The following is a 17,156-nucleotide window of genomic DNA, read 5'->3' on the forward strand; positions in this document are numbered from 1 at the left end:
CTAATAATTCACATCAATTCTACAAATATTTCTTTTTAATATATAGACATTCGGTTCAAGTAAAATATTTTAAGTTTTTATTTAATTTCTTGTTTGTTTGATTATGGATTGCCTTGGATTCTATTTGCGTAATGGAAATGGCAGCTCTTTTCAGTGTAGGATTGGACAAGTTAGCTTGGATTTTTTTTCACCTACTCTACAAAAAGTGATGGGGCGTCCACCAACCATACGTCAACAACTTTGTCCATTCTTTGTACACACTACCATCACAATCTATCAAAAGATTTGTTCTTTAGTCTCGTTTAACATATTCTTTCGTTTTCATTTTAATTTATTTGTCTTATTTTTTTTTATAAAATAAAATAAATATTTTTTGATATAATACATAAATATATTCTTTAATTTCATTTCATTTAACATCTCTATACTTTAACTTGGGAGTCGAGTGATTGGGTTGGAAGTCAGGTCGTGATTAGAGGTTAGGAGTTAGGTCCCAACTCGGAATTGAGATTAGAGGTCCAGATTAGATCTCAGGTTAGAGTCGGGAGTTGGGTCTTAAGTTGTGGTCAGGATTTGGGTCCTAGTTGAGGTCACAAGTCAGGTCCCCGCTCGAGATCGAAAATTAGGTCCCGAGTTGAGATAGAAAGTTTTTTGATCAAGATTGAGGTCGTAGTCAAGAGTCGAGTTCTGAGTCGGGATTGTAATCGGGAGTGGGTCCTTACAGGTTAGGGCGGGGGTCGAAAGTCGGGTCTCAAGTTAGGACTCGTTTGAGGGTGGTGAGGTTTAAGTAGGGGTGTGCATCGATCGGTTCGGTTTATCGATTTTCAGTTTTTAAATATGCTAAATTAATAACCAAATCAAAAGGTTTTTTTTATCGATTTTGGTCATTAATGACTCGATTTTCTATTTAACCAATTAGAAAATGCTCATAAAACAAATAGATGACTTCTCTAACAAAATTTGACCGACAAGACAAGACAATAATGTGATTATTATTTTAGGTTTTGACGTTTTGTATAATGTGAAGTGTGAATTGAAGGTTTAAGGGCAAAGACAGTAACTAGTAATATATTGAGATTAATATTTATGTAATAAGTAAAAGAAGTAAATTACTGGAGTATAATCTTATTGAGTTATTGTTTTACCCAATAACACAATATTAAAAATCAATATCGAATCGATAACCCGATATTTTTTTTAAAAAAAAATTGTTAACCCAATTGATGCATTTTTTTATATATTCGTAAAATGCGTAAATTGCATTAAATTATTCCCATAAATAAAAAAGAAACTTGTTCATAAATTCAAACTTATTGTGCAAATTGAGGAAGCAAAAAAGTGTGATTTCAAGATTAATACTTATAGTTGAAACATGTCAAGATGATGGGCTTCCTAATCGCTCCAAAAAAAGATTATAAATTAGAATTAAACATATTTCCTTATTAAGCCTTTGTAAACTACTTCTTTCTTTTTTTTGACAAATAATTAAAGATGATTGACTTGACTAGTTTTGTTATTGTCCTTCTTTGCACGTATCTTCTTAATTTGATCAATTATAGTATAGTCCTTTTTGGCGCATATCTTATTTCCAAGCTACTTCATTTTTCATTCGTCGATAAGTCGAATCGAGAAATCAATCAACTCCCTCCTGGTCCAAAACAATGGCCTATTGTAGGCAACCTTTTTCAGTTAGGGCAATTACCTCATCGAGACATGGCGTCTTTCTGCGAAAAATATGGCCCATTGGTCTATCTCCGACTAGGTAATGTTGATACAATAAATTCACAAATGACCACAATTTAGTCCTTGTAATTAATAAATAGTCATTGTTTTCGAGTTTCAAATTTATAAGGGAAACTTCAAGTACACTTGACTTGGAGATTCACTTATGGATGTTGCAACTCGATGAACAATTACTATTTTACAAAAAAATGATCGAAAAGTGATAAGTGATAAGTGATAAGTGAACGTTATTTCTCATATAAAGTTCAATGCTATACAGATTCGGTCAAACTCAGTAAATTTTACCTAAGTACTTTATCCATGTTAAGAAAAAATCATTATATATGTACACACATTAAATTTTAAACCGAGTTATTAGCACTAGAATTTATCGTTCTAACATTTTGAACCCATAAAGTTGATATCGTGACTCCACCTTTTGTTTTCTCTTAAAAGGTAATGTTGATGCTATCACCACCAATGATCCAGAAATCATAAGAGAAATACTTGTACAACAAGATGATGTTTTTGCATCTAGGCCAAGAACTCTTGCTGCCATTCATCTAGCTTATGGTTGTGGGGATGTGGCATTGGCTCCTTTAGGTCCAAAATGGAAAAGAATGAGAAGAATATGTATGGAACATTTATTGACAACTAAAAGACTTGAATCATTTGCAAAACATAGGGCAGATGAAGCCCAAAGTCTAGTTAAAGATATTTGGACCAAAGCCCAAAAAGGACAAATAGTGAATTTGAGGGAAGTTTTGGGTGGATTTTCAATGAATAATGTGACTAGAATGTTGTTAGGTAAACAATATTTTGGGGCAGAATCAGCAGGTCCACAAGAAGCAATGGAATTTATGCATGTAACACATGAGTTATTTTGGTTACTTGGAGTGATATATTTAGGTGATTATTTACCTTTTTGGAGGTGGATTGATCCTTATGGTTGTGAGAAAAAAATGAGGGATGTTGAAAAAAGGATTGATGATTTTCATATGAGAATAATTGAAGAACATAGAAAGAAGAAAGGTAATAAAAATAATAATAATATTGATGATGATGAAATGGACTTTGTGGATGTTTTATTGTCTCTACCAGGAGAAGATGAAGGAGATGGTAATGGAAAACAAAATATGGATGATGTAGAGATTAAAGCTCTAATTCAGGTCTAATTTTTTTTATATATACCAACTTTCTACCTATTTAATATGTCAATGCATTTATCTCAAACTACTTATATATATATCCAATATATATGCATTTGGTGAGCAACAACTACCACCCATGGGATTTCTAAGCTTGATTAACAGAGGTTGTGGTGAAGTGATAAGTACTTCTTCATCCCTAACTAGAGGTCTTGGGTTCGAGTCTTGCTGGATACAAAGTCGTCTTTGTTAAAGAGTGTTACCCCATAATGTGAGACTTTCCGGCACGAATCAAAATTTTGTTGGAATCTAATGGGGTATCGAACACCAGTTGAGAAAAGAAAGAGAAGAAGAAATTCCTACAATGTGGGACTTTCGGGAGCGAACCCAAATTTTGTTGGACTCTAATGAGGGTATGGGACACCCGTAGAAAAAAAAAGAAATAAATTCACAAGTTTGATTGATACTTAAAACATAAAATTTAAGTTATATATACTGATAGAGTAAAACAAATTACATTATTAGTCCAATTTAATCGGTACTACCATGTTATTACTCTATTAAATTATTATATGAGACTTAATATAGAGAGTTACATGTCAACTTGATAGTGTAGACATTTTTAGACTATTCATGCACAAAAACTTAACTCTAATACAATCAATTTCCTTGCAACTTTTATATTAGAGAATATATATATATATATATATATATATATATATATAGTACAGTATATTTTAACATGTATAAACAAGATGCCTATTTTATTTTCAGCTTATTACTAATCACAATATATATTTGCTACATCAATAGTATAAAAAAAAGCTAAATATGGTTCTTTTTTCTGCTGTGACTTATTTCTTTTCTTTAATTAAATTATAGGATATGATAGCTGCAGCCACAGACACTTCTGCTGTGACCAACGAATGGGCAATGGCTGAGGTAATCAGACATCCACATGTCCTCAAAAAGATCCAAGAAGAACTCGATATAGTTGTCGGGTCGGGTCGGATGGTAACCGAATCCGACTTGATCCATCTCAAGTACCTCCGTTGTGTAGTACGTGAAACATTCCGAATGCACCCTGCGGGTCCATTCCTAATCCCACATGAATCAATTCGCGATACTATGATCAACGGCTATTACATCCCGGCCAAGACACGCGTGTTCATCAACACACATGGTCTTGGCCGGAACACAAAGATTTGGGACAACATAGATGAGTTTAGGCCAGAGAGACATTTACCACCAAATGATGATGAAAAAAACATGATCATGACTACTAGTAGTAGTAGAGTTGAGATTAGTCATGGTCCAGATTTCAAGATTTTGCCATTTAGTGCTGGAAAAAGGAAGTGTCCTGGTGCACCATTGGGTGTGAAATTGGTGCTTATGGCATTGGCTAGGTTGTTTCATTGCTATGATTGGAGTCCACCAAATGGAGTAAAGCATCAAGATATTGACACAAATGAAGTTTATGGAATGACTATGCCTAAAGCTAAGCCATTGATGGCTATTGCTAAACCTAGACTGCCTGCTCACTTGTACCAATAATTAGTTACTAGTACTCAAATCAAAGGGAATTGGTCTTTAATGGCTTTCGTAACGAATCAAATAAAGAGAAATTTCTATTTGTACCTCGTAAAAAAAAGCTCTCGCCTCCTGTAATAGTATACTTCAACATTTTTCTCACCTGTGGCAATCCACACAGCAGACTTAAGTCTGTCTGATTACATAGTAGTCTTATTTGTGCAAATATGAAATTTTAAACATCCTTACGTTAGACCGCTGGTATGATTTTACATAAGGAAGCAAGTCAAGTGGCTTCATTGTTTCAGTGATGTCGGATACAAGTAACTTCTCTTTTTCTGCCAACGAAAGGAAATAATTGAACGTGTCGATAGTGCGAATTACCGAGGCAATATATGCAACAGGCTCTTGTCCTAGTCCAGGTGACAAATGCTCAGCATGAGGATCACCATATATTTCTTCTTTTCCGACGTAAACATCAAGGTCACCTGCTGAACTAGTTTCTTCACTTTCAAAACATCTATGGTCAGGTAGATAGGAGTCCTTGCAACCATTATTCAAATGATGTAGGTTGAGATCTTCCCGCTTCAAAAGAATCGCGAGGACTCGAACAAGGTGAGGTAGGCACAGTGGATCATATATCACATCTGCACCCAAACTTTAAAGAGGAAAGTCAAAAGCATGTTCTAATGAAGGCAACGTGAGACTAAGGCTTGAAACTCTGTCGAGGATATTTAAAATTATGTAACACCACAACCCTTTTGGGACGATACTCAAATTTACTATAAAAAAGGACAGCCCGATGTACTAAGCTCTCTCTATGCGAGAGGTTTGGGGAAGGACTGGACCATAAAGGTCTATTGTATGACAGCCTTACTCTGCATTTCTACAAGAGGTTGTTTTCACAGCTCGAACCCATGACCTCTTAGTCACATTACAACAACTTTACCAGCTACGCCAAAGCTCACTGTCAATACTCAAATTTACTATAATAGACCAAATACTGCAGCATTGGTCATTTAGTCTCTTAACTTGAATGGCCTATAAAATTCATCTGTTTTTTATTTATTGTTCTCCACAAGATTTCTAACAGTTAAAACTGCAAGTCCATTCCTCAAAGATTAAAGTATTACAGTAAAGGAAAGTAGTACCTGTGGTACTAAAAATAACAAAAGCAAACTTAAGAGTAACTACTCACACTATATCTGGCATGAATTCACGTAGCTCATTTTCTGCGGCAGACTCCCATGGCAAATACAAGCACTGCAACTGAATCCAAAAAGATACGTCTTAACTGCAACTTATGCCAACTCTACGAGACATTTTAGATACATATTTTATATTTGAAAAGATAAAGTACTTCACTGGTAAAAACAGTATCAAGAAGGTACCAAAAAGTTTATAAGTGCTTAAACAACTACATTTCAGACACATAAATGGCTCAACTTGTGAAACTCACTAACATCATGTTTATGCTAATGACCTCTGTTGCATTAAAAGGAACTCCGGTTTCCAATGACTAACTTAAACGAAAAATTTGTTGGCCTCAAAACACATGGCATATACCCAAAAAACAATCCCTAATAGGATTAAGGCATAGATATATATATAAAAGATGTCCTCATCTCGCAGTGACTCGGTTTTCAGGAACCACAATAAGATGTTGGAAATTTTACTTTCACCTTCCAAGTAACTCGTACCACTTTCAGATACATCATGTAAACATCCTACAATGGCAGTCAATTGCATTCACTGTGAACGGAAGCCAGCCGTCAAAGATCAAAAACTAGAAGAAAGTTTCCATGGACTACACTAGCAGCAACAGGAACCGATCATGGAGGCAATCTTCATAGGTTCTGAAAAAAATAAAATAGTCCATCGACTTTCTTTTAATTTTAGAAGGTTGAAATTCAACAAGTGTCTTGAGACAATTTCTTTCATGTGCTGTGTGTTGGGAAATAATAATCACACAAGAATAATATCCACCTTAATACTAGAGACGAGCAATACGATATCACTATAGTGGGAAATTTAACACACTTGATAGTCTCAAAAGACTGCAACAAACTCAAAAGAAACAACCTTCTTTTATTTTAGCCACCTCACTATAACACAGCTCACACTCTCTATTTTTCTTCACAGAATATTTTATATCATTGTCTGTGAACTGCTCTCAACTCTCTCTGTATTTCTCTCTTTGAAATGATGTATCAAAGAATGAAATGGAAGGATTCTATTTAATGTAAAAGCTACTGTCCCTTTCAACCAATCAGATTTGCTTATTTGCAACTTGTTTGGCAACCAAAATAGTAGGCACCCAGAATGTCTCTTCTCCAATCATTACTCTCTCTTTTTAAAAAACTTTTCTTGTATTTTCATGTGAACCCCACACCGTGTTTGCTTTGACAATAAGAACACCACACAGTGTTCTCTCTAACAGTAAGAACAAATTCTTCATCCAACCCAACTATTTATACAAATGTTCTTTTTAGATAATTACTCCATCTAGGAAGTCTACAATTATAACGTATATAGTTAGAAAATGCTACACTTGACCTTCATTGGTTGTGTGAGGGTTTCCAAAGGGGTTTATAATGTCTAGGCTACTCCATCCATTGCCTTAAGGTTTTGGGTTGGATGCTCAGATTCCTTCACATGGTATCAGAGCTAAAACTTTATGAGCCCATTTACACAACCTCCTTCTCTCTTCATGTTTTATCACTCTAGGTGGTGTCAAGGTCGGCAAAGGGGTTTTACATGGTATCAGAGCCAAATTTTGTCAGACGTTTTCACAGCCTCATCTCTCCTCTTTGTCACTCTAGGCTTCTCTCTCTCAACCAATCCATGGGGTTGCTTTGGCTACTCTATCTCTCTCTCAATTCCCATCGAGCCACGGGCGTTACTCCAGGTCCACTCATTAGCATATTGAGCCTAATCTATCTTCCTCTACTCCAAGATTACTTCTGTTGGGCCTTCTCTCTCTCTCTACTTATAAAGAAAATAAATTAAAAATCAAATGCATGTGTAAACCCTTGAAGGAGGTTACACATGTCGGGAAGTGTTAGAGAGTGCTATACTTGTCCCTAATTGGTTGTTTAAAGGTTTCCAAAAGAGTTTATATTTCCTACACCACTCCATCCATTGCCTTAAGGTTTAGGTTAGATGCTCAACTTCATCCACAAATGTATTTGCAACTATGATGGAAATAAAGAATGCCAGTAACAGTCAGCACTTTGAGTTCAGAGTTCATAAACTTCCTGGCCGCACTCTGGATTTCTTTGTTCTTCGTCTTCCTCTTTTTTTTGTATATATACTTTGTGCGGCATGCAGTAGTGGATAAGCAGAATAATAATTAAGATTTTCATCCCCTATAACATCAATTCAACTTAAATGGTAAATGATTCCCAAAACTATTTGGACTTCCATGATTGGATATCAACCGTTTGCTTGGCGAAAATATCCAAAGGTGCAATATAATGGTCAACGAAGGTGGAATGAAGACCATGGGAGATTAGAGTAGGTACAAATCTAGTTAATCCTTAGTGGGTGGAGACGTGGAGTTACATAGTACCTGTATTGGTGGGAGCCTGCAGGTAATGATCAAATAGATGATACGTTTGCAAACTGACCCGCAAACCATCGTTATAAAAATTATTGTAAAAAAATGCTTTGAGAAACCAAAAACATAATGCCTTGGACTGTTGAAGAAATTGAGTTTGTAGCATTATAGAGCATCTATACGCATAAATTACGCCTAACTGTAAAATTAATATGATTTTACTGTTCAATAATCAGGCCGGCAGGTGCTTCCTCAACACTTCTTTTGGTTATAGATTATAAAGCAAGTACACAAATCTCTACCAGTCCTACCCAAGCAGGCTTGCATGAAGCCTATGATTGTCAAACTAGCCAACTTTCATAAATACAGAATAGTACGGGAAGAAGTTAAGAATAGTAAGATCAAAAAAGACACACAAATAAGCAAAATTATGACCACTAACCGTGTTGTTTTTTTGTTTATGTCCTAACATATCAGTGCCCAGCTGATTTAAGTCCAAGTTGAGCTTCATGTTTGCTAAAGTTGATAAGTCACCATCTGTAAGTATTACCTGCATCATTATATGGAGAAGACTCTAAATTAACCATTACCCTTTTGGTAATTCCAAGTTGAGCTTCATGTTTTTGCTTTGATTACTGCTATGATTTTCTTGAGCCGAGGGTCTTTCAGAAACAGCATCTCCACCTCGTAGAGGTAGTGATAAGGCCTGCTTACACTCTACCCTTCCTAGACTCCATTTTGTGGGATTTCACTGGGTATATGTTGATGTAACATAGAACCAAAATGTTGAAAGTTAATCCAATTAAGAGGCTTGTTGCATCATCAAAATTGAGATGCAACAATACTAGATTTTAGAGCAATTTCTGACAAAATAAGTGAACATTTTAAGAATGTGATCAGCGCCTCATAAAGTAATTTTAATTAATAACGATTTATGCTACATATCAGCATAAATAGTATTCTATCAACTACTACTTCCTTTATTCAAGGAAATGGGGAGATCGATTATGATGTAACACATCATATTGATGTGGTCTTGTGTGATAAAAAGGTACTACCAAAACTTAAAGGTAAGTTCTACAAAGCGGTGGTTAGACCGACTTTGTTGTATGGGGTGGAGTGTTTGGCAGTCAAGAACTCTTATATTCAGAAATGAAAGTTGCCGAATGAGGATGCTGAGATGGATGTGTGGGCATACCGAAGATATAAGATTAAGAATGATGATTTTTGGAACAAGGTGGAAGTGACCTCCGTGGTGGACAGGAGGAGGGAGGCGAGGTTGAGATGGTTTGAACATGTAGAGAAGAGAGCAAATGTCCCAATGTGGAGAGGTGTGAGAGGTTGGATATGGTGGGAACGAAAAGAGGTAGAGATAGGTAAAAGAAGTATTGGAAGAAGTGATTAGACAGGACATGCTTACCGAGGACATAACATTAGATAAGAGGGTATGAAGGTCGCAAATTAGGGTAGAATAACGTTAGTAGGTAATTGAGCGTTGTCTTACTTTTCGATGGGAGTATGCTTAATGGTAGTCTAGAGCGTCATGTATGTCGTAGTATTAGCCTTATTCATGCAATTTCTTTGTCTTTGGTATATGTTATCATATGACATTGTTATTGTTCCTTTTCTATATGTTTTGTGTTGTTTCCTATATAGTTGTCATGTTTTCTTCATTGTTGTATTTCCTCGCTCATGACTATTTTTATTTGATGCACTTGAGCCGAAGGTCTTTCGAAAATAGTCTGTCTACCTCCACAAGATCGGGGTAAGGTCTACGTACACTCTACCCTCCTTAGACCTCACTTGTGGGACAAATTAGACTCTACCCTCCTTAGACCCCACTTGTGAGAATATACTATTATGTTGTTGTATTATTCATAAGAACACTAGTATGTTTAACAATAGGAATACTATTAACCGAAGCTTCTAAAATGTTTGTTGTTTCAGTAACTAAAATAAGGATGGCCACTTTATCTATCCTAGGATGTAAATACCGTTTAATAAATTACTAGACTAAGCAAAAAGTGCCACCACTTGGAATGCATTAGTTCTTATTTTATGATGGCAAAACTATGTTATGGAAAAATAAGACTAAATGTTCATGATTGCAAGAGAGCTTCTCTTTCACTTTTAGCAATTGGGTGACAAGAGCATGGGTTGCTTGATCCAAATTGTAGTTGAGGAAATTGATAGATCACATCTAGTCATTATCAATTGCATGCTTCACGACCTAAAGAAAACCATATGTCCAGTCAATCACCCCAGCCACAATAGAAGACGAGGAGGCATATTGAATAGAGAAGATGAAGTCAATTGTAGCCTCAAATACAATTAGTGGAAGAGAAAAATGATTCCCAAAATTGTTCCATGAGGACCCTTCTTCTTCAGGAACATACAAAATTATGATCCCATCTACAAACGGAAACACACACATAGTGAAGCTCAAAATGAGCAAGAGATAGATGTGATGCATTTGAGAAAAAAACAAGAAGCAGAATTTGCAGAAAAAAGACAGAATGGAAAAGGAAACTTGCCTTGGAGCAATTTGTCTGAGCTAGACAGACACCAACCAATCCAACACCCGAACCAACCTGCTTTGTTAATAGATTAAATACAAGAAATAGCAACTCTGTTATTATATTAATCAAGCTGACTACACACGTAAAAGAGCATTGCCAACTGACAAACAAAAAAGGATGAAGAGCAACAACACTCAACCTTGGAAAAATCCACAAAGATGTAACAAGATTAGACATTTCAATTTTCCCTAAGAAACATTGTAGAGGAACAATTTGATAAACTAAGACAAACAGATGAATGCTTCTACAAGCTATCTCACCTCAAGACAAGATTTGTCCGAGAACACTTCTGGAAAAGAAAGTATGAACTCTGAAAGGAACAGACCTGATGGCCAGATTGAGCACCTGCTTCAACCAAGAAATACAGAGGACAAACTGGATCAGCCGTTACACTGGGAATAGAATGTTTGCACCAAATTATAAAACAACAAAGAAGCAAATCTTTCACAATATCAGGCAGTTATTGTAAAGCCTCGAAAGTAAACAATCAATTATTTCGGGCTAATTAAATGCCTAGCGATGTGATTAAAGTGACTCTGAGGAGTATTCGCGCCCACACGAGAATGGTTGGGTCATTGGAATATATGACATATTTATGGTACAAGTTAGAAGTGGGTGTAGCAGTTAAATGGCCAAAGGGAGTTAAAAAATAGATTTGGAATCTTGATCCAACTCCCAGGCATCCTCATGTTGTCCCTTGTGTCACAAGCGGTGAGCCTGGGAGTAAGGGAATGAAGCTGGGAAGAAGGGGTTGGGAAGTATATCATTGCCCATCACGAGCCCCTGCGTGAGAAGTCTTGGGCACTCAAACTCTTTCTCGCAGTTAGCTCATGCCGCGAGCAAGGGACCCATAGCCCTGGCCAGACCTCTCTACTATAAGCACTTTTAACTTTCCAAATAGGCTACTGGTAGATATCAACGTAAAGCGTAAGCATACACGATTGAAAGTTGAAGTCCATCGTGGAAGACCACGATTCAAATCCCATCAAAGGGAAAACGAAAAATATAAAACTTCAGTGACTTCTTTCAATTGAGTTTACTTTGGTGGACGGAGTTATTCTATACATGTGGGAGGTGGCAGGTACCAAGTGGATTAGTCGAGGTGAGTGAGAATTGACCCGGACACCACCTTAACAAAAAAAGCAAGGAAGAGCTTAGACATATAGATTGTCTACCAGCTTGCTACTTTGCATAATAAGTTACCCCAGAAAGCTTGTTAGTCATTCCCAGCTGCAATAAGAGAATCTCTATAAGAAAAGTTATAAAGCATCCAAAGATTTAAAATTTCTGAAACATGCTCATGGAAGTATCTTTCAACCAAATTCAAAACCTAGGGCTGCATATCCTTGAAAAAAGCCAACTCCCGTCAAAAAGAAAAAGAATTGGGACAGTACATACCCTGTATCACCTTCAAGCATGTTAAGTGAACATTGCAACGTGACTTCCAATTTCCTAAATATTTGACAACTCGAGGCTTGTGAACAATCTGTGTACACCAAAAATTAGATACATAATGTTACTAAAAGTAGCTAAACATCATTCTATAAAAAGGAACGAAAAGAAAAAACTCCTCACCCTTGGGAAATAGAAACGAAAATCTTCTTAACATTCTTGTGCTTCCTTTTGCCAATTCATCATCCTTGCAACAAAAAGGAGGCCAATTTCACAATGGTTACATGGTGATGCTAAAATCCTAATCATTATTGATAGCAATTTTTAAAAACATTTACCTTCACAGAAGCCAGACAATAAATATACTTTTCATATAATTCATCCAAAACAACGTCCCCATTTGACTCGATTTCAACAATGAGTTTCTTTAAGAATCTTTTCAAATAAGGCAAACTACACTTCACATCCTGCAGCATTAATAAGAGCATTGAAAATCAAACAAAACTACCCCAAGAGATAATTCTATTCAGGGAAGAAAATCTTTTAACTAGACAGTTAGAGGTTTAATGAACTTACGGATTTGTTGATACATACGTTCCATATGAAACTTTGCACTCTTTCCGTAATGGAACCACCTCCAAAATCCCTAGTGTAATTCACATATTGTTCAGTCAAACGAAACAATTAAGAGTGCAATTGCAATTACACTATATTCGGTGTAAGTTAACATGAGCAGGGGTTGAAACTAGTAACCTGGCAAATGAGACAACAAAATCAGGGGGTTCACAGGCGAGGAAAGCAGAGACTAAATGCAAGCAAGGAGTAGAAGATTCTTGTAGCTCTTCTTCTTTCTCCATCACTGCTCTGTAATTTCTTACAATGCACGGTGTGTCTCTGAGAAACCTAATTAATAAAAAAATAAAATTGAAGTGATAAAACTAACATGTTTCTGGAAAAGTAACCAAAATAACAACCAAAAAAAAGGAAAGGGCCCAGTAACGATTATCAATTCTTTAAAGTGATGTATCAGCAAATAGTTAATGAAGTGCTGCGTATAGCGAATTTTGTCGTTACTGGCAGCTACTATTTATAAATTGTTTCTTTCAATCACGAATTAAGGAAAAGGAAATTAACCTTACAATCAATCAATGGACTTGCCATTTGTATTTTCTATCTCTTATTTACCAAGCAATAAGCATAAATCTTACTAGAAAATTTCTAATAATGCTTTACTAATGAGTTAAGAAGAAAATGCTGAAATTAACATCGAAAAGTTCAAGACACTAGTTGCTGAAGTAGACTCCCAGATGAAAAATCTGCCTGCTACAGCACTGGTGAATATACAGATCATTTTCTCTTGGTTTATATGCTTTTGTTCCTCATAATATACCTTTTTTATGATTGTTATAGGTTACTTCATTTTCAATGAAGTAGCAAGAAAGTGCTATAAAGGTATATACAGAAGGAGCAGAACATCACTGCTGTAAGTGTAAAGATCCCAATAAATCTATCATGGCATCTATATCATTTGCAATAGCTGTGTCACACCCAAAAAAAAGTAGTAAAGTGATGCATCTGTACTTAATGATAATTACAGATTCTGTTTTGCTTTTGAAAGCGCTTGCATTGCTTTCTCATCTTATACTGATGTTTATTATTTTCTACACAAGGTTGTAGCTCAACAAGGTAGCAAACTTGCTGACTGTTTCAATCGCATGAATAAATGTGAAGCAATCCAGAAGGTCCACTAAGATTTCGACAAACAGGGCGCCATTGCTTCCATTCTTTGAAGCAAGCATGAAACCACTACTTCCTTTCCACCATCAAATCTAACTGCTTAGGTGATCATCTCCAACATCAAACTGGAATTAAATTTTTAAGATGGTTAAAATCTTAGAAGTATGGGGTCAAGTGTTGGCCTGTCAAGAACATGTGAGATGAAGATAGCAGAGATGAGGATGCTCAAATGGATGTGTGGAGATCCTAGGAGAGATACGATTAGGACGAAGTTATACACGACAAGATAGGAGTGGCTTCCGTGGCGTACAAGATGAGGGAATTGAGGTTGATATAGTTCGAACATGTGAAGAGAAGGTGCACAGATGCGTCAGTAACGAGGTGTGAGAGGTTGGCTGTGGCAAGAGTTTGGAGAGGTAGAGGTAGGCCAAAAAGAACTTGGGGAGGTAATTAGACATGACATGGCACAACTCCAGCTTATTGAGGAATAAGCCTAGATAGAAAAATTTGGAGGTCATTAATTAGGATAGAAGGTTAGAGGTAGCCGAGTATTTTCACACTTTATGTGGGAGAGGTAGAGGTATAGTCTCCTCCTCTTCCCCTCATTAGTGATAGTGTAATACTATTTAGTAGTCGCAGAGTCTCTTATTGCTCGGATGGTAAGCACCCCTCACTTTCAACCCTAAGGTTGTCGTTCGAGTCACCAAGGGAGCAAAAAGGTAGGAACTCCTAGGGAGGGGTAAAAAAAAAGAAAAAAAAAGTATTACTATTTGTTGTTGCATTTGCTTTGTACCTTGCTATTTTGTTGTCTTTTTTGTGAAGTTTTGCTATACTTGTTCAAAAACTTACATTTTGAATCGAGGTCAATCCAAAACAATCGCTCTACTCCACAAAGGTAGATCTAAGGTCTGCATACATCCTACTTTTCCCAGATCCCACGTGTGCGATTACACTAGTATGTTGTTGTTAACATCTTAAAAGACGAATTGATAATCTAATATCCTCATGTCACCATTTGTAAATCCAACTTCGACACAACGCAGTATGGAGGTGTAATTAATAGCAGGGTATATGCACAATCAACATCCCGAACTTGGATTTATTCAACAATGGAGCAACATCACCTATGTTTGCCCAATGTGAGAGCTCCAACAAAATAATCCCTATGTTATGCTTCTTAACATTAACCTGAAAGTATGGTGGGTCAAGATAGTTAGAATATTTGACAAAATAAAGTGGAAGGAGATGCAAAGTGTATTTCTAAACCAAAACTCGTTGTTAGGCGTGAACTATCAGTGTCTCTGACATGATATTGTAGACAATATTTATGAATGATAGGAACACGGTATTGGGATAACAAAGTTTTATGGAAGTGAAGTCTATGGAAGGCCTTAGGCTATTTAAAATTTTGGCATATTCAAGGTGATCCCGTAGTGAACTCGGGTATCAATGGGATTTTTTGGTAGTGTTGGAAATATTGCTCATGTTTGAGTGAGTAATTTCCAAATGAGGATAGATGGGGAAATTGATGTTGCAATCTAACTTCAAACTCAATGTCTGAAGTTTCATATGGTGGAAGACTGAAGTTTAGACACATATGGCTGAAGTTCAGTCCGTTCTAGGTCAACCTAGTTAATCACCGAAGATCCTATTAATTGTCAATAATTTAAAAGCTTTTACAGTCGATGCCAATTAAAGAGGTAGGCATACCTGTATAACGTTTTCGGTTTTTCCACTATCTGATTATATTAGTGCAGATGGTCACATCTGTGCTTAAAGCATGCACAAGCACAACTTAATCTAATTTGAGCAAGCAACATCACAAATCTAAATTGAACGACTTAAATTTGCAATGGATAGGAATTATGATGAGATATCCAAGGGAATCTACAACTTGTTGTAGATGGAACTTAGAAGGATGGTCGAGAAGAAGAGAATTAAGATATAAAGAATGTTGGCAACTACCAAGTGGGAACAAACTGTGCTTTCATTAGTGTTCTGCTAATGTTATCCAAAGAGACATACGTATTTCCCTAAAGGAAATCAGTCACAAATGGACTCTTGACTACATTTCTCAACAAATGTGGTGAAGAAAACAAAATAGATAAACAACCTAGAGTCTTCAAATAGACAGTACTCAAATGATAGACTGATTCATCATCTCAACTATTTCGTCATCTAAAAATATCCACATGATTCAAATCAACACAATATATACATTACAAGCTAGGGCAGAGGTAGGGGTCGTTTGGTTGGAAACAAGTTATCCCAGGATAAGTTATCCTGGGTTAGCTATCCTGGGATAACTTATCCCACCATGTATATGTGATAACTTATCCCATCACTATGATATAAATGGTGGGATAAGTTATCCCAAACATGGCAACCAAACATCATAATTTTTTTTTATCCCATCACTATTATTTCTAATCCCTCACACCAAACAAGCCCGTAGAGTATTATTTGCGGCTTCAGCCAAACCCAGAAGTTTTTGCTTAGGCCCTGTATTTATAATAAAAATTCACCGAGTACCTACAATTTTTAAACTTTGAATCCAGTAACTAAGACGAGCTATGGGTTTGGTAGGAAGTTCAAAATTCATAAACTTCAAATCATGATTCCGTCTCTTATTACAAGCTTAAATCAGTCACAAGATGCTTTAAATGAAAAAAAAAAAAACTTCGGCTAAACAGGAACCTGAACTCAGGAAGTGACCAAGACTGATCGAAACCCCCCAGAACTAGCAAAACGGAGCTGCTGGACCTTGTGTTTAGTCAATGGCGTCAGCGAGTTAAACGCTGGGATTCTGTTGGTGAAGAAATGATGATTTTGGACTGTTTTAGTGTACCGTGGTCATGCTTTTTGGATTTAACGATGTATGGAGGTGCTGGCCAGATTTCATGGAGTTAGACGGTGGTTTTACAGCAGCGATGGTGGGCGGAGGTGGCGGACGGCGGCTTGGCTGACAGTCCTTTTTATACCTACCAAAATGCTAGGTTTTTAAATTGTTTCCATCTTATACTCGGGGAAAATAACAGAAATGGTCCCCATATGTTTGAAGGTAGTTCAAAGTAGTTCCTTGAGTATTAATTACTGAACAATTTTGATTTTGAAAGTTTGTCAAACTTAGCTAGCGTTTGGCCATAGATTTTCAAATATTCTTGGCAAATATTATTTGGGTGAAATTTCACCATGTGTTTGGCCATAGTATTTGGGAAACATATTTCACCTTTTTAGAAAAATATTATTTATACCCATAAGTTTTAAAAACTATCAAAACTAACCATAAGTTTGTATTACAAGTCAATTGGATCTTCGTTGCAACAAATAACAAGTAGTGTCCATGACATTGGAGCAATGTGGTAGTTTGGAGTGAGTGCAACAAGCATTATTCCATACATTGTGAAGTAGACAAAGCACGTGACTTTGTTACTCTGAGCCGATTGTTCATCATTTTCATCAACAACCATATCATCACTTTCATATTCA

General features: G+C 36.3%; 2 protein-coding genes across 2 annotated transcripts; one reads left to right on the forward strand and one right to left on the reverse strand.

Annotated features, from left to right (window-relative positions):
* Positions 1 to 1,466: 1,466 nt before the first annotated feature.
* On the forward strand, positions 1,467 to 4,507 carry LOC102601340 (cytochrome P450 703A2). Its single transcript, XM_006362074.1, has 3 exons — positions 1,467 to 1,762; positions 2,179 to 2,891; positions 3,753 to 4,507. The coding sequence occupies exons 1-3, from the start codon at positions 1,492 to 1,494 to the stop codon at positions 4,422 to 4,424; spliced, it is 1,656 nt and encodes a 551-aa protein (XP_006362136.1). The 5' UTR covers positions 1,467 to 1,491; the 3' UTR covers positions 4,425 to 4,507.
* LOC102600990 (uncharacterized) lies at positions 4,479 to 16,666 on the reverse strand. The gene is made up of 11 exons (XM_006362073.2): positions 16,365 to 16,666; positions 12,684 to 12,833; positions 12,507 to 12,576; positions 12,269 to 12,397; positions 12,114 to 12,177; positions 11,937 to 12,024; positions 10,799 to 10,883; positions 10,494 to 10,550; positions 8,402 to 8,509; positions 5,599 to 5,669; positions 4,479 to 5,058 (listed from the first exon to the last, which is right to left on the reverse strand). The coding sequence occupies exons 2-11, from the start codon at positions 12,785 to 12,787 to the stop codon at positions 4,614 to 4,616; spliced, it is 1,221 nt and encodes a 406-aa protein (XP_006362135.1). The 5' UTR covers positions 12,788 to 12,833; positions 16,365 to 16,666; the 3' UTR covers positions 4,479 to 4,613.
* Between the last annotated feature and the right edge of the window lie 490 nt (positions 16,667 to 17,156).

Source organism: Solanum tuberosum, unplaced genomic scaffold, assembly GCF_000226075.1.
Source record: "Solanum tuberosum cultivar DM 1-3 516 R44 unplaced genomic scaffold, SolTub_3.0 scf00382, whole genome shotgun sequence".
In the NCBI taxonomy this organism is placed as follows: Eukaryota; Viridiplantae; Streptophyta; class Magnoliopsida; order Solanales; family Solanaceae; genus Solanum; species Solanum tuberosum.